We start from the raw sequence: 20,259 nt of genomic DNA on the forward strand, positions 1-20,259 counted from the left end.
TAATGACATCACCAAATCCCCATGCCAGGACTCAGCATCATCAGAACCTCCCAGTCTCACACAGGACCAGCATCACTGACCATGGTGGGACTGCAGCATCACCAGAGCCTCTGGCATCACCAGAGCCTACCCAGACTTGTGCCAGGACTGGGACATCAAAGCCTGACACGGGGACAGTGGCACCACCAGAATCTCCCAGAACCATGCCAGCTCTGGCACCACCATACCTGCCTGCTCCTGTGCCACAGCCCACAGCACTGCCAAAACATCCCAGCCCCAAACCAGGACCAGCACTGCCAAAACATCCCAGCCCCAAACCAGGACCAGCACTGCCAAAACATCCCATCCCCAAACCAGGACCAGCACTGCCAAAACATCCCAGCCCCAAACCAGGACCAGCACTGCCAAAACATCCCAGCCCCAGACCAGGACCAGCACTGCCAAAACATCCCAGCCCCAGACCAGGACCAGCACTGCCAAAACATCCCAGCCCCAAACCAGGACCAGCACTGCCAAAACATCCCATCCCCAAACCAGGACCAGCACTGCCAAAACATCCCAGCTCCAGACAAGAGCCAGCACTGCCAAAACATCCCAGCCCCAGACCAGGACCAGCACTGCTCAATTCTTACGCCAAGATTGCGGCATCACCAAACTTTCCAGTCCCTTATGCAAACTGGGACATCACCAAAACTCCCCAGTCCCACAACAGAACTGGCAGCACCAAAACTGTGTGGCAGGAACGTGCCAGCCTCATGCCAGGCAAGAGTGAGGCCCCAGCAGCAAAAGCTGCACGGTTCCACCCCAGCCCCATGGCACCCCCAGCCCCACAGCACCCCCAGCCCCACACCTGCAGCCCCCCAGCCCTGTGGCACCCCCAGCCCCACACCTGCAGCCCCCCAGCCCCACACCTGCAGCAGTTGTTGTTGCCACACATGAGCACCTCGCGGCCGCCGCAGCAGATGGTGCAGTAGGACTGGTACCCGTCGTCGTCGTACTGGTACGCGCACTCCAGAAAGCAGTTCTGGGGACAGCCAGGGTGTCACTGCAGTCCTGGGGACACTAGGACCCTGTGAGACCCCCAGGCCGTGGCCCCTAGCCCGGCACCACCCCTTACCTTGCAGTTTTGGCACATCCCCCCGATGAACAGAGGGTGCTCCAGGGTCACATTGAGGCTCCCGCAGGAGATGCAGATGTCTGGCAGAGACAGGGAAACATCACACTGGCACCCCAGCCCAGCGTGGGGACACCCCGAGCCCTGTCCTGCAGTCCCCCAGGACACAGGACCCCATGCTGGGGTCACAGCAGAGCTGGGGACCAACCCTGGGAGAAGCAGGCAGGACTCCCACTGCCCTCCAGCCCCACACCCCAGACCCCAACAGCCCAGGACACTTCCTGAGGGCCCCTGCCACCATCCAGGGTGGGCCACTGCTGTCCCTGCTGCCAGCCAGGCTGAGGAATGGGACAAGCCTGACCTTCCTTCCTTGAGCTGCCCCCACGCTCGCTCCTGTGTGCCCCCGAGATGCCCAGGCAGGGCAGGACAGACCCCCAGCCCAGCCCTCACACACGTGCAGGATGTGCCCCGGCGCTGCACTCACCCTCGATGTTCCTGCACTTCTGCCGGACCTCGTACACCAGCCGCTCTGGGGGAACAGGGCAGTCAGGGGAAGGGAGGGACTGGGGGAAGGGAGGGACTCCCCGGGAGGGAAGGACCCCAGGAGAGAAGGGGGCCTGGCCTGGAGCAGCTCTTGTCCCCCCTCTCCCCAGTGAGCATGGCCAAAGCAACCCCCCGAGAGAGGAGCGGTGGGCATGGGGGCACCCGCAGCCCCCCGGTACCTCGGGTGCGCTCGTCGATGATCTCCTTGACCTTGGGCTTCTCCTGGGTTGTGCTTTTGCGGGGTTTTTTGGCGGGTGGGGGCGGTGCGTAGGCGGCTGCTTCGGGCTCGACCCACATCTCCGTGTAAACTTCTTTGTAGGGGTTCCGCTCCTCTGCGGGACCAGGCAGCGTCAGCAGAGTCCCCCCATCGTGTCCCATCACCAGGGGCCCCCAGCAGGGTCCCAGCCCCACAGAGCCTCCCTGCCCTGGCCTGTCCCACGCTGGTGACACCAGAGCTGGCAGCAAGTGACCCCCAGAACCCCGGGCACGTGTTCCCGGTGCCTCACCCCTCACAGGGCCTGCAGCCCCGCTCACCTTCGGGGGGCTCCAGCCCCTTGGGGCCGGAGGGCTGGAAGCCACCCAGGGCCCACTCGATCATCTGCTTGTTCTGGATCTCCACCACCTTGGACGTGTCCGTCTCGTCGTTCTCGGGACACGCGGGGAAGATCTTCCCAGCCCGGCTGCTGGCCACCTGTGGAGGTGCAGGTGTCACCCAGCCCCACAAGAGGGTCCCCATCCCTGGGGGGACCAACACGGTCAGAAACCTCCATGAGAGACCCCCAGCATTGTTGAGAACCCCCAAAGCCAGGATCTCCTCAGAAGAGACCCTCCCAGCAGTGCTGAGCGATGCCCTGAAACGCCTGAGCCCCAGAGACCCCCAGAGTCCCTGACCTCCTCCCCAGACCCTCCCCACAGCCCTGCTGGGACAGGGGATTCCCAGACACCCCCAAAGCTTCCTTAGCGAGCACACGTGTCCTTAGGGGATCCCCCAGATCCCTCTGCCTTTTCAGAGACCTCCAGGTGGGGCAGGAGGGGAGGCAGGGCCGGGTCCCGGCAGGGTGGAGAAGCCCCTGTCCCAGGATGTCCCCCCTCACCTGCAGCACCTCGTAGATGGCCTTGCGGTACATGGGCTGCTTGTTGTAGGTGGCCTGGTGGAAGGCGCTGGCAAAGGAGCTCAGGGGCAGCAGCTTCTCCACGCACACCTGGGGACAGGAGCGGCCATGGGGACACCCGGAGCAGGGCTGCTGCCCCCCGGGCCCCCGCGCCACTTACCACCGAGAACTTGCCGTCCCCGAACCACATCACCCAGCGGGTGCCCTCGGCCGCGCGGCTCCGGCCGGTCATCCACCAGGACACGATGCGGCCGGGCCACCAGGAGAAGCCGCGCAGTTTGCCCCACACCAGCTCCCCGATGCCGAACCCGCGCCCGTCCTGCCGGGGGAACACGGGGGTCGTGGGGGGGTCACACGAGGGCCTGGCCCCGCGGCGGCCCCGCTCCGCCCGGCCCTGCCCTCACCTCGTACTCGGGCTCGTCGTCGGCGGATTTGGAGGCGTTCTTGTCCCCGGCGTCGGCCACGGCGGGCTCGGGCGTGGTGGCCACGCTGGGCGAGGCGGGGTCGGTGGGCTGCTGCGGGGCGGGCGGGGGGCTCGCCTCCTCCTCCTTCTGCGCCTCGGCCCGCGCCGGCTCCTCCACCACGTTCATCACGGCGATCACCTTGGCCTTCTTCTCCGCCTGCGGGGACGGGGCAGGGCATGGCCGCCGGCCCGCGGGGACACGGCGGGGCACGGCCCGGGCCCTGAGGGAACCCCCGGCCCGGGCCCTGAGGGAACCCCCGGCCCGGGCCCTGAGGGAACCCCCGGCCCGGCCGCCGGCACCCACCGCGGGGCCTCAGTTTCCCCCTCCTGATCCCCGGGACCCCCAGAACTTATCCCGGGAGCCCCGGGGCCCATCCCGGGACCCCCCGCACTCATCCCGTGACCCCCAGAGCCCGTCCGGTACCCTCTGTACTCATCCCGGGACCGTCGGAGCTCATCCCGGTTCATGTCACCCTCTCCGGGTACCCCCATCGGGCCGCCCCCGTCCCCGGCCTGATCGACCCGCGCGGCCCGGGCGCTCCGGCCCGCGGTGGTCCCGCTCCCGGTCACGTACCCGCGGGGAGCGGCCGGGCCCGGGCCGGGGCGGAACGCACGGAGCCGGAACGCGCGGAGCCGGCCGGGCCGGTGCGGGTCAGCCCGGCGGCCCTTTGTCTGGGCTCCGGGTCACGTGGTGCCTCCCGGCCCGGCTGGTTGGCTGCGGCGGGGGGGCGGGAGGGGGGCGCGCGGGGGGCACGGGCCGGACCGGAACCGAAGGGGAACCGAAGGGGCCCGAGTGGAACCGAACGGAACCGAAAAGACCCGAGCACAATCGGAGTAACCGAGAGGAGCCGAAGAGACCCGAACGGCGGCCGGGCCGGTCCCGAAGGGAACGGAGGGACCCGAAGGGACCGAGCAGAACCGAAAGGACCGAGAAGAACCGAACGGAGCCGAGAAGCACGAAGGCAGCCGAGCGGCCTGCGGGACGGATCCGAGCGGTCCCGAGTGGAACCGAACTGTTCCGAGCAGAACCGAACGAAACTGATCGGACTCCGGGCACAGAACCCAACGGAGCCGAACGGCCCCGAGCGGTCCGGCCCGGTCCCGGTCCCGCTTGCCCGGTGTTGTCCCGGTCTCGGCCCCAGTCCCGGTCCCGGTGCTTCTCGTCCCAGCCCCGCTGTGCCGCCGGTGCCTCGGTCCCGGCCCGTCCCTCCCGGTACTCACGGCCGTGCTCCGGTCCGGGCTGGGCTGAGCCTCACGCCGCGGGGCCGCTCCCGCCGCCTTTTGTCCCGGGGCCGCGGCCCCCCGGCCTTTGTGCGGAGCGCCGGGACGGGGCGGGGGCGGCGGCACCCCGGGGGCCTCGCCCCGCAGGGCTGGAGCCGCCCCCGCCCCCGCACCGGTGTCCCCAGTGCCACCAGCTGGGGATGGACACCGGCCACACTGCCCCGGTCAGCCCGGTACGGACACCGCCTGCTACCGCATGGCCCGCTGCGGCCCGGTACGGACACTGCTGCGGGGCCGGTACCGGCCCTGTTCGGCCCGGTACGGACACTGCTGCGGGGCCGGTACCGGCCCTGTTCGGCCCGGTACGGACACTGCTGCGGGGCCGGTACCGGCTGCGCTGGCCCTGTTCGGCCCGGTACGGACACTGCTGCGGGGCCGGTACCGGCCCTGTTCGGCCCGGTACGGACACTGCTGCGGGGCCGGTACCAGCCCTGTTCGGCCCGGTAAGGACACTGCCGCGGGGCCGGTACCGGCCGGGCTGGCCCTGTTCGGCCCGGTACGGACGGGACACGCTCGGGGGCCCTGCACAGCCCCTGCCCCCCGCCAGCCCGGCGGTCCCGGGGCTCCCACGGCGCGGTGGCTCCGGGACCCCTCCGTGTGCAGGGGGACAAAGGGCGCTGGTGTCACCCCGGGGGCACCCCTGCCCTGCCACCCCCTGCTCGGGGGTCCTCGGGCCACCACCTCATCCCGGGACCCGGAGGGACCCCAATGCCACCCCCTGGGTGCTCCCCGGGTGACAGCGGGGTGACATCACCCGGTCCGTGCCCCCCCGGGTGACACTGGGGTGACAGCAGGGACACCCCGCTTCCTCCAGCCCAGCTCGGGCTTTGGGGACCTGGCATGTTTGGGGACACGAGTGGTGCTGGGCCAAAGGACACGGGGTGGGTGACACCCGGAGTGTCCTGGGGCAGGGTGACAGCAGGACCTCGTGTCCCTCCCCCAGCCGGTGCTGGTCCCACCGGCCCCGCTCTGCCCGGGGGGGACAGGAAATGTCCCATCGCCGGTCGTTAAGGGACATCGTCTGGATATCCCAGCTGGACAATTGTCCCAGCTGATCCTTGCCTGGGGCCACCAGCAGCTCTGCCAGCCCCGTCCACCCCCACCCTCATCCTCAGCTTCATCCCCAATCCCTGTCCTTGCCTCACCCCCACCTCATCTTCATTCCACCTGCATTCCCACCCCCATCCCCTTCCCCATTCCATCCCCATTCCTTGTCCTTGCCCCACCCCCAACCTCATCTCCGTCTTCATCTTCCTCCCATCCTCATCTCCATCTTCCTCCCATCCTCATCTCCATCTTCCTCCCATCCTCATCTCCATCTTCCTCCCATCCTCATCTCCATCTTTATCATCTTCCTCATCCCATCTCCATTCCATCCTCAGCCACTGTTCTTGCCTCATCCCCATCCCACTCCCACCTTCATCCTCTGCCATCCCCATCGTCCCCATCTCCCTCATCTTCATCCCAATGCCATGCCTGTCTCCATCCCCATCTCCACAGCTGGCACAGGGTGGCCACAAGGCTGCCACAGGACAGCACCTGTCCTGGATGTCCCTGTCACCGTGCTGGCCCCAGGTGTCCCTGTCACCTGCCAGCTGCACCCCTCAGGGGCTGAGGGGATGAGGAAGAGGAGGGCAGGCTGGAGGGGCTGGGTTGTCCCTGTGCCCACGTTAGGGGGGCCGGTGACCCCAGCTGGGACAGACAGTGGGGAGTGTCCCCAGACTGGGACATGGGCAGTGGGTGGCACAAAGGGGGTGGCCCCAGCACCAGCCAGGGATGAGGGCAGCTGTGAATGGCCACTGGGCCAGCAGCCAGCTCTGCTCCCCAAAATCATGGCCCAGAAGTGACCAGTGACAGGTTTGGAGGCGCTCACAGCCTGGGGACCTGCACGGTTTGAGGAGTTCCAGGAGGAACCTGCCCGTGCCGAAGGCTCCGGTCAGGCGAGATGAGGCTGGACACGGGGGCTGTGCCAGGGGACCCCTTCCAGGAGGAGGGAGGGGGTCACACCCTGTGGGACAGTGTGAGTGTCCCAGCTGTGCCCTGTGTCCCGTGGGGACACTGCAGCCATGTCAGCCGTGCCCTGTGCCCCATGGCACGGCCTGGCCATGCCAGCCATGCCCCGTGGGATGCCCTGGCTGTGCCAGGCTCCACGGTCCCTGTGGGTGCCAGCAGGAGGGTGCCTGGCAGCAGGGCTGTAAGCAGTGCCAAGGAGGTGGCACAAGGGGACACACTGCCAGGGAGACGCGCTGGCAGCGGGGGACAGTGCTGAGAACGGGGTGAGGGGGGTGTGACCCCGGGGCACCCGCAGAGCCCCTGTCCCTGCTGGCCACGAGCAGCCGCTGGCACCGCGGCCTCCCCGTGCCTACGCCAGGCTCCCGCCGCGAGCCCGGCTGCGTCACGCGCCGGTTCCCCGGGACACCGGCAGGAACGGGCGGCACATCCCGCGGGAGCAGGAGCAGGACGGGCCCGCCGCCCGCGGCTGCGCACACCGGGGCACAGGGGTGAGGAGAGAGCCAGACTCGGGTGCCAGGGACCACCAGCCCCAGGGCACGGCCGCACCGGAGCCCCCCGTGCGCCCACCCGAGCCCCCCGTGCGCACCGGCCGTGCCTCGTGTGCCCGCTCAGCCCCGGCCCCGTGCCACCGACGCCCCTGCACGGCACGGTGCCCACCCCCCGCCGGCCCTCACCTCCCGCTTCCAGCGTGCCAGCCACTCGTCCCGCTTCCTCTTGCTGATGTAGTAGGGGTCCCCGGCCTGGAAGGTGTGCCGCTGCATCGGCCGCTGCCGCAGGCTCGACTCCCAGCCCAGCCCGCCGCGGAGCCGCCCGCGCGAGCCCTGCGCCGACACGGAGAGAGGGGTCAGGGCACCACCGTGGCAGCATGGGGTGAACCACAGGCCAGCTGTGGGGACAGCACAGGGGACACAGCAGCTGCCCGCTCGTGCCTGGCAAGGGGGGCACCGCCTGCCTGGGCACACGTGCACACGGACGTGGCCTGGCCCGTGTGAGCACCAGGAGCTGGTGTCCAGAGATTCTGGGGAGAAATTCTTCCCTCTGGGGAGGTGATGCCCTGGCACGGGGTGCCCAGAGATGCTGTGGCTGCCACATCCCCGGGAGTGTTCCAGGGCAGACTGGATGTGCCTTGGAGCAGCCTGGGACAGTGGAAGGGGTCCCTGCCCGTGCGTGAACTTTGAGGTCCCTTCCAGCCCAAAGCAGCCCGGGATTCAATGACCTGGATGCCATGGCATCACACCACACCCAGCTGCACCTCGGTGGGTACCACCGGCACCGTGCGGGCACAGATCCGACCCAAACAGATCCGACACGCTGCCCAGAGAGCTGAGGGGAGGCAGGGGAGGGCTCAGCCTGGGCAGGCACCATCCCATGCAGGGCTGCAGCAGGGCCACTGACCCAGCACATCCTGGTGCCACCCCGTCCCCAGCACAGCACCAAGCGCTGCCCGGTGTCTGGCTGTGCCAAGGCATGGGAGCCCAGGACCCCCATCCTGTGGGAATGTGCTGCTCCCCCACAGCCACCAGTGCTGAGGGAGCAGGGAGAGATGGTGCCCATGGGCACGAGGAGCACCACATCGGCTGTGGGGCCGTGCCCATCTCCTGGGCACAGCCTTGCAGGGTCCAGCCCCAGGCCATACTTGCCTCCATTTTCAGGGTGTCGAAGTTGTTTTCCTCCTTCTCGTCCTTGCCTGCACATGGAACAGAGAGCGGCCGTCAGCCGGTGTCGGTGCGGGGCCGCGGGGCCGGGACCCCGCAGGGCGATGGGGCCCACCCAGGACCCACGGGGGAGACAGAACCCACCCAGGACCCACGGGGGAGACAGAGCCCACCCACCCCGTCCTGGGAGCCCACCCAGCCCGTCCAGGAGTCCACCCTGTGCCGGGCCGGGGTCTGCGGCGCTCCCGGCTGGGTGCTGCTTCTGGGACACGGCTGCTGCTCCTGCCCCGGCCAGGTTTGGGGTCCGGGACAGGGACCCCCCCGGCGGGCAGGGGAAGCGGCGCAGCCCCGCTGCTTCCTGTGCTCTCGGCACATCCGCGCCGCAGGTCGTGCCGAGGCGCTGCCAGGAAAGCGGCTAAAAATAACCCCGAGTGTTTCGGGGGGTGAGAACCGCCGGGGGCCGGGGGAGCGGGGGCACTGCCGGGTGCACAGGGGGCTCCCAGCCACTGCTGGCATCCCTCAGCGCCTCACCCTGGCTGCTGGGCTCTGGCCACCCTGGCACAGGGCCTGGGGTGGCCTCAGCCCTGTGTGACACCAGGATGGCACCCACAGCCGGCACATGGGCATCCAGCCCCCCAGCGCAGTCGGAGCCCCCCAAAGCAGCAAGGCCTGAGTAGGAGAGCGGCCCAGGGCTCTGCTCTGAGTGCTGGGGGACAGCAGGGGAACCAGGGAGGCTCTGGGAGACAAGGGGGCACGCTGCAGGACACTGGGATGCCAGGGGACACCTCGGGACACTGGGGAACAGGAGTGTGTGTGTGTGTGTGTGTGTGTGTGTGTGTGTGTGTGTGTGTGTGCTCCAGGTACGCCCAGGCATCCCATCCTCCCAGGGCTGCCAGCAGCCACGAGGATCTCAGGTGGGGAAACTGAGGCACGGCAGAGGGGGCCGTTCTGAGATGCTGGTCCCCTCTGTCTGCGGGACTGGTTAAACTAGGGGCTGAAATGGGGATTTCCCGTGGCTGCGGCTCGTCCCAGGAGCCCCGCGGAGCCCCGGGCCGGCCGGGAGGAGCAGGGGAGGGTCCGGCAGGAGCCGAGCCCGGCGCTGGAAACGGCTCCTTGTGGGGGGGAGCGAGCTCCCGCCGGTTTCACAGCTGCCCCGGCCCTCCTGGGGCTCACGGAGCCGCTGCGACACCGTCCCCACCCGGCAGCGGGTCCGGCTGCCCCGCCGGGGCGGCCCCCGGCCCTCCCCGCTCCCCCCGAGCGCGGCTGCGGCGCTCCCGCGGCTGAGCCTCGTGACTGCGGCAGCATCTGCAGCGTGCAGCTCATCCATCCAGCCATCCAGCCATGCCTGCCTCTCCAGCTCCATCCCTGCCTCCTCAGATCCATCCCTGCCTCTCCAGCTCCATCCCTGCCTCCTCAGATCCATCCCTGCCTCTCCAGCTCCATCCCTGCCTCTCCAGCTCCATCCCTGCCTCTTCATCCCTGCCTCTTCCAACTGCATCCCTCCCTCTCCAGCTCCATCCCTGCCTCTCCAGCTCCATCCCTGCCTCTTCATCCCTGCCTCTTCCAACTGCATCCCTCCCTCTCCAGCTCCATCCCTGCCTCTTCAGATCCATCCCTGCCTCTTCAGATCCATCCCTGCCTCTCCAGCTCCATCCCTGCCTCTCCATCCCTGCCTCTCCATCCCTGCCTCTTCATCCCTGCCTCTTCCAACTGCATCCCTGCCTCTTCCAACTGCATCCCTGCCTCTTCCAACTGCATCCCTGCCTCTCCAGCTCCATCCCTGCCTCCTCAGATCCATCCCTGCCTCTCCAGCTCCATCCCTGCCTCTCCAGCTCCATCCCTGCCTCTTCAGATCCATCCCTGCCTCTCCAGCTCCATCCCTGCCTCTTCATCCCTGCCTCTTCCAACTGCATCCCTGCCTCTTCATCCCTGCCTCTTCCAACTGCATCCCTGCCTCTTCCAACTGCATCCCTGCCTCTCCAGCTCTATCCTTGCCTCTTCCTTCATCCCTGCCTCTTCATCCCTGCCTCTTCAGCTCTATCCCTGCCTCTTCAGATCCATCCCTGCCTCTCCAGCTCCATCCCTGCCTCTCCATCCCTGCGTCTTCATCCCTGCCTCTCCAGCTCCATCCCTGCCTCTCCATCCTTGCCTCTCCATCCCTACCTCTCCAGCTCCATCCCTGCCTCTTCCAACTGCATCCCTGCCTCTTCCAGCTCCATCCCTGCCTCTTCCAGCTCCATCCCTGCCTCTCCAGCTCCATCCCTGTCTCTTCATCCCTGCCTCTTCATTCTTGCCTCCTCATCCCTGCCTCTTCCAGCTCCATCCCAGCTCTCCCCTGTCCCTCCTGGACCCTCCCTGGCACCAGCTTGCCATGGCCAGTCAGTCAGTGACGATTCCAGGCAGGCAGTGCCAGAGCTGGGAATGCTGAGAAGGGTGTCCCGAGGTCCAGAGGGACCCTCTGGGGTCCAGCCGGTGCCGTGGCCTGTGGTGCTGTCCCCCGGCAGCCCCGAGCGCTGGGCTCACCTGCAGACGCCTCCCCAGAGGTGTCACAGCCAGGGATCCCCGGGGCTCTGCAGCTCCCTCAGCCTCACCCCGGCAGAGCCGCTCCAGCCCTGCAGCATCACAGGGTGCTCGGCGGGCTCTCCCCAGCCTGTCCTGTCCCGCGTGTCCTGGGGAGCCAGCGCTGCGCCACCATCTACAGGGTGGCTGCACTACCTGGACACCTCCTGACACTGCCCAGAAATGCCCTGGGACCCCTGGGACCCCCAGTGCTGAGCTGTGCCCAGCCGGTTGCTGGGACTGAGCCCTCAGGGCTCTGGTCCCTCAGCCCTGCCCCGGCACCAGAGCCGGCTCCTCCTGGGCACCGTGCGCCCCCGGCACGGGCAGGGCTGCCACGGGGGGCACACGGGCCAGGGAGCTCTCACAGGTGGCCAGGGAGCTCTCACAGGTGGCCAGGGAGCTCTTACAGGTGGCCAGGGAGCTCTTACAGGTGGCCAGGGAGCTCTCATAGGTGGCCAGGGAGCTCTCATAGGTGGCCAGGGAGCTCTCACAGGTGGCCAGGGAGCTCTCACAGGTGGCCAGGGAGCTCTCACAGGTGGCCAGGGAGCTCTCACAGGTGGCCAGGGAGCTCTCATAGGTGGCCAGGGAGCTCTCACAGGTGGCCAGGGAGATCTCACAGGTGGCCAGGGAGCTCTCACAGGTGGCCAGGGAGCTCTCATAGGTGGCCAGGGAGCTCTCACAGTTGGCTAGGGAGCTCTCATAGGTGGCCAGGGAGCTCTTACAGGTGACCAGGGAGCTCTTACAGGTGGCCAGGGAGCTCTCATAGGTGGCTAGGGAGCTCTCACAGGTGGCCAGGGAGCTCTCACAGGTGGCCAGGGAGCTCTCATAGGTGGCCAGGGAGCTCTCACAGGTGGCCAGGGAGCTCTCACAGGTGGCCAGGGAGCTCTCATAGGTGGCCAGGGAGCTCTCACAGGTGGCCAGGGAGCTCTCATAGGTGGCCAGGGAGCTCTCACAGGTGGCCAAGGAGCTCTCACAGGTAGCCAGGGATGTACTGGCAGCACTGAGCACAAGAACCGGCACCCCTGCTCCTGCCATTGGCAAAGGCTGTGACAGGGGCCGGGATGAGCGCGCGGGTGCAGCCCCCCACTCCGACCTGCTGCCCCCACCCCAAATCCCGCACGGCACCGAGGGGCTCAGCCCTTCCTCCTCCTCCTCCTGCGGCAGCGCTGCCCAGCCCGGAGCCCTCGGGGATCCCCGGGGGCTGGGCCCTGCAGCGGGGAGCCCCCAACGCTGAGCTCTTACTTTTCTCTGTGGCTTCCAGGAGTTTCCTCCTCCCGCGTTTCTTCTGGGGGTCGGAAGGGGCCAGCTCACCCTCATCGGCCGGGGCGTCCAGGCCCTCCTTGGGGGTGCAGCGGCCGTTCTCCAGCGCCCGGCCCGTCTCTCCGTCCGCCAGACTCTCCGTCTCGTCCTCCTCGGGCCGGCCGCCCTTGGGGCTCCCTCCGGCCTCCTCCGCGTCCCCCTCCACGTCCCCGTTGGGCAGCGGCTCGGCGGGACTGGCCTCCGGACAGGGCGGGGGGCACTTGGGGACGGCCGCGGTGTCTTTGGGGGTGTCACTGCTTTCCGCCTGCTGAGAGGAGGGGAGGGAGCTGCGGTCGGTGCTGGCAGGGGGGACAACAGCACGTTAGGCTGGAAAGTCCCGGTCCCACCTCCTGCATCCCAGCCCTGACAGCCGCTGCTGCCTGCTGAGGGGAGCCTTGGGACCAGGACACGGTGTCACAGCATCTTCAGGGCCAGGACACGTGGATGTGACACCCTCAGGGGCAGGACACGCTGCCGTGTCACCCTGAGCAGCAGGACACCGCACCACGGCACTCTCAGAAGCGGAACAGCCAGGGGTGTGTGACAGCCTCGTGAACAGGACACACTTCCATGAGCTGCTCAGGGCCAGGACGCGTTACCACAACAGCCTCAGACCACGACACGACGGCACGGCACCCCCAGGACAGGGACAGAGCGACAAGGTACCTTTGGGACAGTGACAAAAGGCCCTGACATCCTCAGGACCCTAACAAAAGGCGAGGATCAGGACATGGAGCCACAGAACGCTCAGGACCACAACACAAGGATAGGACAGCACAGGACATGCTGCTGTGACACCCTCAGGACCAGACACAGGGACATGACCCTTCAGGAGAACCACACCGGGCCATGACACCTTCAGAGCAAGGTGCCACAACACTCTGGGCACTGGGCAGAGGGGACACTGGCACTGCCTGGCACGCCTGTGCCACCACCCTGGGCTGAGAGGACAGCGAGGGGACAGCAAGGGGGCCACCCCCACTGGCAGAGCCAGGCCCTGTGATAACCTCATGGCACACACGTGAGCAGGTGTGGGTGTCACAGGTGTGGGTGTGTGAGAGGGGTGTGTGTGTGACAGGTGTGTGTGTGTGACAGGTGTGTGTGTGTGACAGGTGTGTGTGTGTGACAGGTGTGTGTGTGTGTGACAGGTGTGTGTGTGTGACAGGTGTGTGTGTGTGTGACAGGTGTGTGTGTGTGACAGGTGTGTGTGTGTGTGACAGCCGTGTGTGTGTGTGTGTGACAGCTGTGTGTGTGTGTGACAGCCGTGTGTGTGTGTGACAGCCGTGTGTGTGTGTGTGACAGGTGTGTGTGTGTGTGACAGGTGTGTGTGTGTGACAGGTGTGTGTGTGTGTGACAGGTGTGTGTGTGTGTGTGTGACAGGTGTGTGTGTGTGTGACAGCCGTGTGTGTGTGTGACAGCCGTGTGTGTGTGTGTGACAGGTGTGTGTGTGTGTGTGACACCTGTGTGTGTGTGTGACAGGTGTGTGTGTGTGTGACAGGTGTGTGTGTGTGACAGGTGTGTGTGTGTGTGACAGGTGTGTGTGTGTGTGTGTGACAGGTGTGTGTGTGTGTGACAGCCGTGTGTGTGTGTGACAGCCGTGTGTGTGTGTGTGACAGGTGTGTGTGTGTGTGTGACACCTGTGTGTGTGTGTGACAGGTGTGTGTGTGTGTGTGTGACAGGTGTGTGTGTGTGTGACAGCCGTGTGTGTGTGTGACAGCCGTGTGTGTGTGTGTGACAGGTGTGTGTGTGTGTGACAGGTGTGTGTGTGTGACAGGTGTGTGTGTGTGTGACAGGTGTGTGTGTGTGACAGGTGTGTGTGTGTGACAGGTGTGTGTGTGTGTGACAGGTGTGTGTGTGTGTGACAGCCGTGTGTGGCACAGCACAGCCTGGCACAGCCTGGCACAGCCTGGCATAGCCTGGCACAGCTCAGCACAGCCCAGCACAGCCTGGCGTGGCCTGGCACAGCTCAACAGAACTCAGCACAGCCTGGCACAGCTCAGCTCACCCTGGCACAGCCTGGCACTGCTCAGCACAGCCTGGCATAGCTCAGCCCAGCCCAGCGGTTCCCAGGCAGAGTGGAAGTGCCGCTGTGGCACCGTGGAGCTGGCGCTGGCACAGCCCTGGCAGGGTGGCACAGCCACCACAGCCTGGCCAGCCCCACTGTCACTCCCCCAGAGCCCTCCTGGGGGTGCCAACCGTGCCGGGACATCCCCTGGCACTGGCCCTCACCACTCCAGGCACTGGCAGCGGCCTCCTCAGGTGTCCTGCACAGGCACAGGGTGCCCACCCTGCTGGCACCCCAGCACTGGCACTGAGCACCCCCAGACAGACACCCAGAGGTGCCACCGGGGTGACACGGGGTGGTGACAGGGTGGTATGGTGTGGATCCATGGCAGGGTGGCACGGTGTGGATCCATGGCAGGGTGACACAGGGTGGCATATGGTGGATCCATGGCAGGGTGACAGGGTGTGGATCCATGGCAGGGTGGCACAGGGTGGCACAGGGTGGATCCACAGCAGGGTGACAGGGTGGCACAGTGTGATGCCAGGGCAGGGTGGCAGGCTGTGGATCCAGGGCAGGGTGGCACGGGGTGGTGACAGGGTGGCACGAGGTGGAGCCAGGGCAGGGTGACAGCGTGGTACAGTGTGATGCCTGGCCAGGGTGACAGGGTGGCACGGTGTGGATCCAGGGCAGGGTGACAGGGTGGATCCATGGCAGGGTGACAGGGTGGCACAGTGTGGATCCATGGTAGGGTGACAGGGTGGATCCAGGGCAGGGTGGCAGGGTGGCACAGTGTGGATCCATGCAAGGGTGACAGGATGTGGATCCATGGCAGGGTGACAGGGTGGCACAGGGTGGATCCATGGCAGGGTGGCAGGGTGGCACAGTGTGGATCCATGGCAGGGTGACAGGGTGGCACAGTGTGATGCCAGGGCAGGGTGACAGGGTGTGGATCCATGGCAGGGTGGCAGGGTGGCACGGTGTGGATTCACGGCAGGGTGACAGGGTGGCACAGTGTGATGCCAGGGCAGGGTGACAGGGTGGCACAGTGTGATGCCAGGGCAGGGTGACAGGGTGTGGATCCATGGCAGGGTGACAGGGTGGCACAGTGTGATGCCAGGGCAGGGTGACAGGGTGTGGATCCATGGCAGGGTGGCAGGGTGGCACGGTGTGGATTCACGGCAGGGTGACAGGGTGGCACAGTGTGATGCCAGGGCGGCATGGTGGGTGGTTGGCACTGCCTGTCCCCAGTGAGCTGCAGGTCACACGACACCTGTTTGGTGACAGGGTTTGGGAGGGGACACGGCACTGAGGCACCCTCGAGGGGGAGGGCAGGTGCCAGGCAGTGTTTGCTCCCCGAGGTGCCCGATCCGTGCCCCAGGGCACAGGACCCCCATCCCCGGCCTGGCACACGCCCCTGGCCTGCGCTGCCGCTTCTCCGGAGCTGGGAAGGAAGGGATGAGAAGGCACCGGGGAGGGGGTGGTGGGGTTCAGGGGGGTCTGCTGGCACTGCTGTGGCCTCCTCCCATCCTGGCTGCATCACACCCGGCCCCGGGGAGGGCACGGTGCCCCGAGGAGGCGCTGGTGCCATCGGCAGTGCTGTGCCAGTCCATGAACCGGGCACACCTGGGCTTCCAGAGCCCCAAGGCCAGACCTTGGTGTGCCCGGCCAAGGGATGCTGCAGCCCCGGGAGCGCCACCACGGGCAGGGGTGGCAGCGGGGACACGGCAGCGAGGCCTGGGAGCAGCGCAGGGAGCTGGGAGCAGGGCAGGACGGATGCCAGGGAGCCAAGGGTCTCCAGTCCCACGGCAAGAGGGACGGGTCCTGCTCCCCCTGCAGCCCCCAGAGCTCTTGGGGGTCCCGGCGCCGCTCCCGGCCCAGCCTGGGGCCGCATCCGTGCCGAGAACAATCGCAGGGGCCGTGGGGCTTCCCGGGAGGAAACGGGAAGGCCGGAGATGTGCTCCAGAGCAGGAGCAGAGGCCTCGGGGGCCGTGGGAGATCGGGGGCGGCCGCTGGGCTTTGGGGTGGCCGTGGGGCTCAGGGAGGCTGCGGAACTCAGCCCAGCTCCTGGCTGGGATAGGTGCTGGGGGGCTCAGCTGCCGTGGGGGCACCGGGAACACGGTGGCACAGGCTCCCTTTGGTGCTGCCAGGCTTGGGCAGCGCCACCGGGGCTGACCGCGGCCGGACGAGGCCAAGGAGCCCGGCAGGAGCGTCCCGGGATGCTGGGACAGCACCGGCACCGTGGCCCCTCACGTGGTGTCCTGCCGGGACAGGGACACGCAGCACCACGGCCCGTGTGCCCTGGCACGGCCCCATCCGTCCCACCCAGCCCCTCCACAGCTGCCCTGGCCAAACGTGGTGCCCCAGATTCCCTACCTGGGCCAGGAGCGGAGCCCAGCTCACCGGGTCCCCGTGCCAGTCCCGGTGCTGCCGCTCAGCCTGGGCCGGGGAGGTGCTGGGGACGGGGACAGCGGGACCCACCCCGGTGCCCGTCCCCGTCCCTGAGAAGGGCCGGCGGTGGAGCCTTCCTGCCCACCCACCCACCGCTTCCTCTGGCCGCCGGGCCCTGGGAACAAGTGCTGCCTTTCTCCAGCTCCCTCCCCTCCGCTGGGCCCCCGCCAAGGACGCTGCTCTGCCGGGAGCCACGGGGCTGAGCGGCCCCGGGCCCTCCCCGCCGCCCCGGGGTGACACCGGGGACGCTCCCTCATGACGGGGGTCGCCACTTGGGGACTTGTGCCCACCCCAGCCCGGGGAAAGTGCCCCTGTCACCCACGGCACCGCCCACAGAGCCACCCCGCTGAGGGGTGTCCCTCTGCCAGGCACAGCTGGGGACACTGGGCTTGGCACCGCATGGCTCAGCATGGCACAGCACACCTCAGGACAGCCCAGCACAGCCCAGCACAGCTCACTGATTCCGTGACACTGTCCCCACAGGGCTGTGCCCAGCCAGCCCCCTGCCAGCCCCCACTCTGGTACCCTGTGCCCTCCCACTCTGCCACCCAGCCCCTCTGGCCACGTGTGCCCCCCCGGAACCCTGGGCACGGCGTGCTGGGGGTCCCCAGTCGGCACCCACAGAGCCAGCCCGGTGCCCATGGCACGTGCCAGCTCCCCTCAGCCTGCCCCTGTGCCCTGGTGAGGAGGGCTCCCCTCAGGGAGGGTATTTTTAGTAGCTCACATCCAAAGGGGGTTCCCTGGCCTCCTGGCACTGCCCGGGGCTGGCCACGCCAGCTCTGCTCTCCTGGCACTGGGAGCTGCCGGCCAAAGGGCCAGCTCTGGCACCAGCTCTGGCACCAGCTCTGGCACCAGCTCTGGCACCAGCACCGGCACAGTGTGGGTGTGCTGGAGCGCACAGGGACGGGCACCCACCCCGGCTCCGGGGCAGGAGGTACCCGGTGCCCTGGCATTGCTGCCGTCCCTTCACGGTGCCGGGGGGTCCCTGGGGCCGCCGGCTCCGCTGGCCGGAGCCCTCCTGGCTCCCAGGCCCCGGCTGTTCCTGCGACTTCTCCGCTTGCTCCCGTGCCAGCATTGTTCTTCCAGCGCAGCCGCTCCCCCGCCCCGGCACGTTCCTCCCGCCGCCGGGGCCGCAGCCAGCGCAGCCCGGCCACCCCGCACACCCGGGTGCCACTGCCCGGCTTCCCGGTGCCCCTGGCAGCAGCATGGCACGGATCAGGGATCATCGGGACAGGCAGCTCGGACCTGAAACGTCCCAGCACAGCTTTAACCCTTCCGGCTGCCAAAAACTTTTCCAAAAAGGGTCTGCAACCTTCTAAAAGTGAAGGTGCCTCAGCTCCGTTTGTCCCCCAGGCCCTGCTCTTTCCTCTGGCCCACTCGTAACCCTGGGCCCCTTTGTCACCCCTCTGTCCCCTCTTGCTGGAATGAGGACTGGGGACACTGTCTGAGCCTGGGAGACTTTAGGGCACCTTCCCCCTGGGCCTTCAGCAGCCAGAGGAACTCGCACCTGTGCTCACACCGAACTCGTGGCAGCAGCCAGGTGCCACCCGGCCACCCTGCACGGAGGGAGCCACTGTGGCTCCCCACTGGCACTGGGACACAGCATGGCTCGGAGCCAAGAGTGTCCTCAGTGCCCGGTGCCGTGTCCCAGCGAGCCCCCAAGGCCCCGAGCACGCCGTGACTCCCCAGCTGACCCCGGCGGGCACGGTGCCCGTGCTGCAGCGAGGGCTGAGCGAACCCGGACTGCTGGGTGGGCATCGCCTGTGGGCAGGAGCTGGGGAGGCTCCCAGAGCCTCGGGGGCTCTGCAGCCTGGGCCCAGCAGCCCCAGGATGAGGGACCAGGGCCCCAGCTGCCCAGGCAGGGAGCGAATGCACGGTGGGGCCTCGAGCGGAGCCCCATGGAGCGGGACGGGGCCACCGGGCACAGGAGGGCCCGCTGTGGGCCAGGAGGGGACAGTCCCTCCGGCTGCTCTGGGGGCTCCTCTGGCTCAGCACCCCGGCACACAGGGCAGGACAGCCCCATGGGGGGACACCCACTGCCACCCACCTGGCCCTGGTGCCCGCTGGCTCACCTGGGCATGCTTGCGCTTCCGCCCGGGCCGCCCGGCTTTCCTCATGGGCGTCCCCGGCTCCTGCTTCTCCTCCTTGCTCGGGTTCTCCTCGGGCTCCTCTTCCCCCTGCGAGCCGGACACAGAGAGCACGGTTACGCCGCCGGGCAGCCAGGGGTGGGCACGGCTCCGCTCCCGCTCGGCGCTGGCACCGCCGGCACCGCAGGGATGGGCGCCTGCCTGGCCGGGTGGGACCATTGTGGCATCGTCGGGCCAGCGGCACTAGGACACTTAGAAGGGTGACAGTGGCTCCTGCCACACCAGGGCTGTGGCACGGGCCGCCGTGGGCCTGGGAGCCTCAGCGGGTGCCACGTGCCATGTGCCAGCTCAGGACACGCGCCCGCTGCTGCCACCCAGCAAGCCCCACACACGCAGGGCTGGGGGCTCCTGCACCCCACAACACAGCACAGGCCTGCGGGCAGCCCTGAGGCTCCCTGGGGACAAGGGCCAGCAGCAGCTGCCTGCTTTGGGGACCCCGCCGTGCCCCCGAGCAGCGGCAGCGCCCCGTGCCCCGTCCCTGGCGCGGTGGCCCGGCGCTGGCGCTGGCAGCTCGCGTGTGCCAGCATGGCGGCGCGGCAGGAACGCGGCTCCGGGAAATGAACCTGCTCCCGTGCCGAGGCCACCGCGGGCTGCTGGGGGCCCCGGCCCCGCTCGGGGGTCCCGCGCCCGGCACCGGGGGGGACGCGGCGGGCGAGGGGCGCGCGAGGCCCCGGCACGGCGCGGGGTCGCTTTCACCTGAGCCCCAGAAGATCCCGGCGGCAGCAGCCAAGCAGGAAGAGGCCGCGGAGGGGGAGCAGGGGAAGGAGGAGAGGCCGGTGGGGGGCTGGTGAGGGAGAGGCCAGGGAGGGGATGGGGCTGGCAGCCAGACAGCGCCGGCATCCAGCTGCAGCCGTGCGGCCCCGCACCCCGGCGGGCGCCGGCACCGACCACATTCCTGCCCCGTGTCCCCCCGGGCTGGGCAGCCGCACCATCGGGATGCGGCTGGAACATCCCCGTGGGGCCAGCACGAAGATCCCACGGCTCTGGGACACTCTGTGCTCCGGTGCCCCGCTGCCGCAGTGCCCCATCTCGTGGTCCCCAAAGCACCTCCCTCTGTGCCACCCAGCCCAGCCTGAGCTGCATCCCCTGTCCCCGCTGCCGCCGGTCTCCCCTGCCCGCTCCTGGTGCACGTGGGATGCGCGGGAGACACGGGTAGGTCAGACCCAGTCCCCACGGTGTCCCCCTGGAACAGAGCTTGTCCCAGCCCCACTCGCCTGCCTGTGGGGCTGGGCAGCCTCCAGCCCCCTGCACAGACCCCCCCCAGCCCTGCAAGGACCTCCATCCCCCCTGCACAGACCCCTCCAGCCCTGCAAGGACCCCCATCCCCCCGCACAGACCCCCCCCCAGCCCTGCAAGGACCTCCATCCCCCCTGCACAGACCCCCCCAGCCCTGCAAGGACCCCCAGCCCTGTGCAGGGACCCCCAGCCCTGGCACCTGCTGGCACCCCCACGGCTGAATGAGGACAGGAGACACCACAGCTTGCAGGGGCTCTGCCAGGGCCGGGCCCCACTCCCCGTGCCATGCTGGCTGGAAAGTTTTGGGACAGGTCCAAGGGCGATGTCAGCATCCCAGATCCAGCCCCATCCTGATGCAGAAGTCCCTGAGGGGAGTTCTGGGGG

At 68.1% G+C, this 20,259-nt stretch overlaps 1 protein-coding gene across 3 annotated transcripts in view; it reads right to left on the reverse strand.

Moving 5' to 3' along the window:
• The window catches only part of DNMT3A (DNA methyltransferase 3 alpha), a 35,499-nt gene that overhangs the window by 5,362 nt on the left and 9,878 nt on the right, over positions 1-20,259 (reverse strand). The window contains exons 3-14 of one of the 3 annotated variants that reach the window (XM_058834259.1): positions 18,565-18,669; positions 11,983-12,304; positions 8,167-8,213; positions 7,201-7,347; positions 3,174-3,389; positions 2,930-3,088; positions 2,752-2,859; positions 2,192-2,348; positions 1,837-1,989; positions 1,599-1,643; positions 1,118-1,197; positions 912-1,024 (exon numbers count right to left, since the gene is read on the reverse strand). In XM_058834259.1, coding sequence (XP_058690242.1) covers positions 912-1,024; positions 1,118-1,197; positions 1,599-1,643; positions 1,837-1,989; positions 2,192-2,348; positions 2,752-2,859; positions 2,930-3,088; positions 3,174-3,389; positions 7,201-7,347; positions 8,167-8,213; positions 11,983-12,304; positions 18,565-18,669 — 1,652 coding nt within the window. Of the gene's footprint in view, positions 1-911; positions 1,025-1,117; positions 1,198-1,598; positions 1,644-1,836; positions 1,990-2,191; positions 2,349-2,751; positions 2,860-2,929; positions 3,089-3,173; positions 3,390-7,200; positions 7,348-8,166; positions 8,214-11,982; positions 12,308-18,564; positions 18,670-20,259 lie in introns of all 3 variants that reach the window. The other 2 variants (XM_058834260.1, XM_058834258.1) reach the window with 2 other exon arrangements.

This window comes from Poecile atricapillus, chromosome 3 (genome assembly GCF_030490865.1).
Source record: "Poecile atricapillus isolate bPoeAtr1 chromosome 3, bPoeAtr1.hap1, whole genome shotgun sequence".
Taxonomy (NCBI): Eukaryota; Metazoa; Chordata; class Aves; order Passeriformes; family Paridae; genus Poecile; species Poecile atricapillus.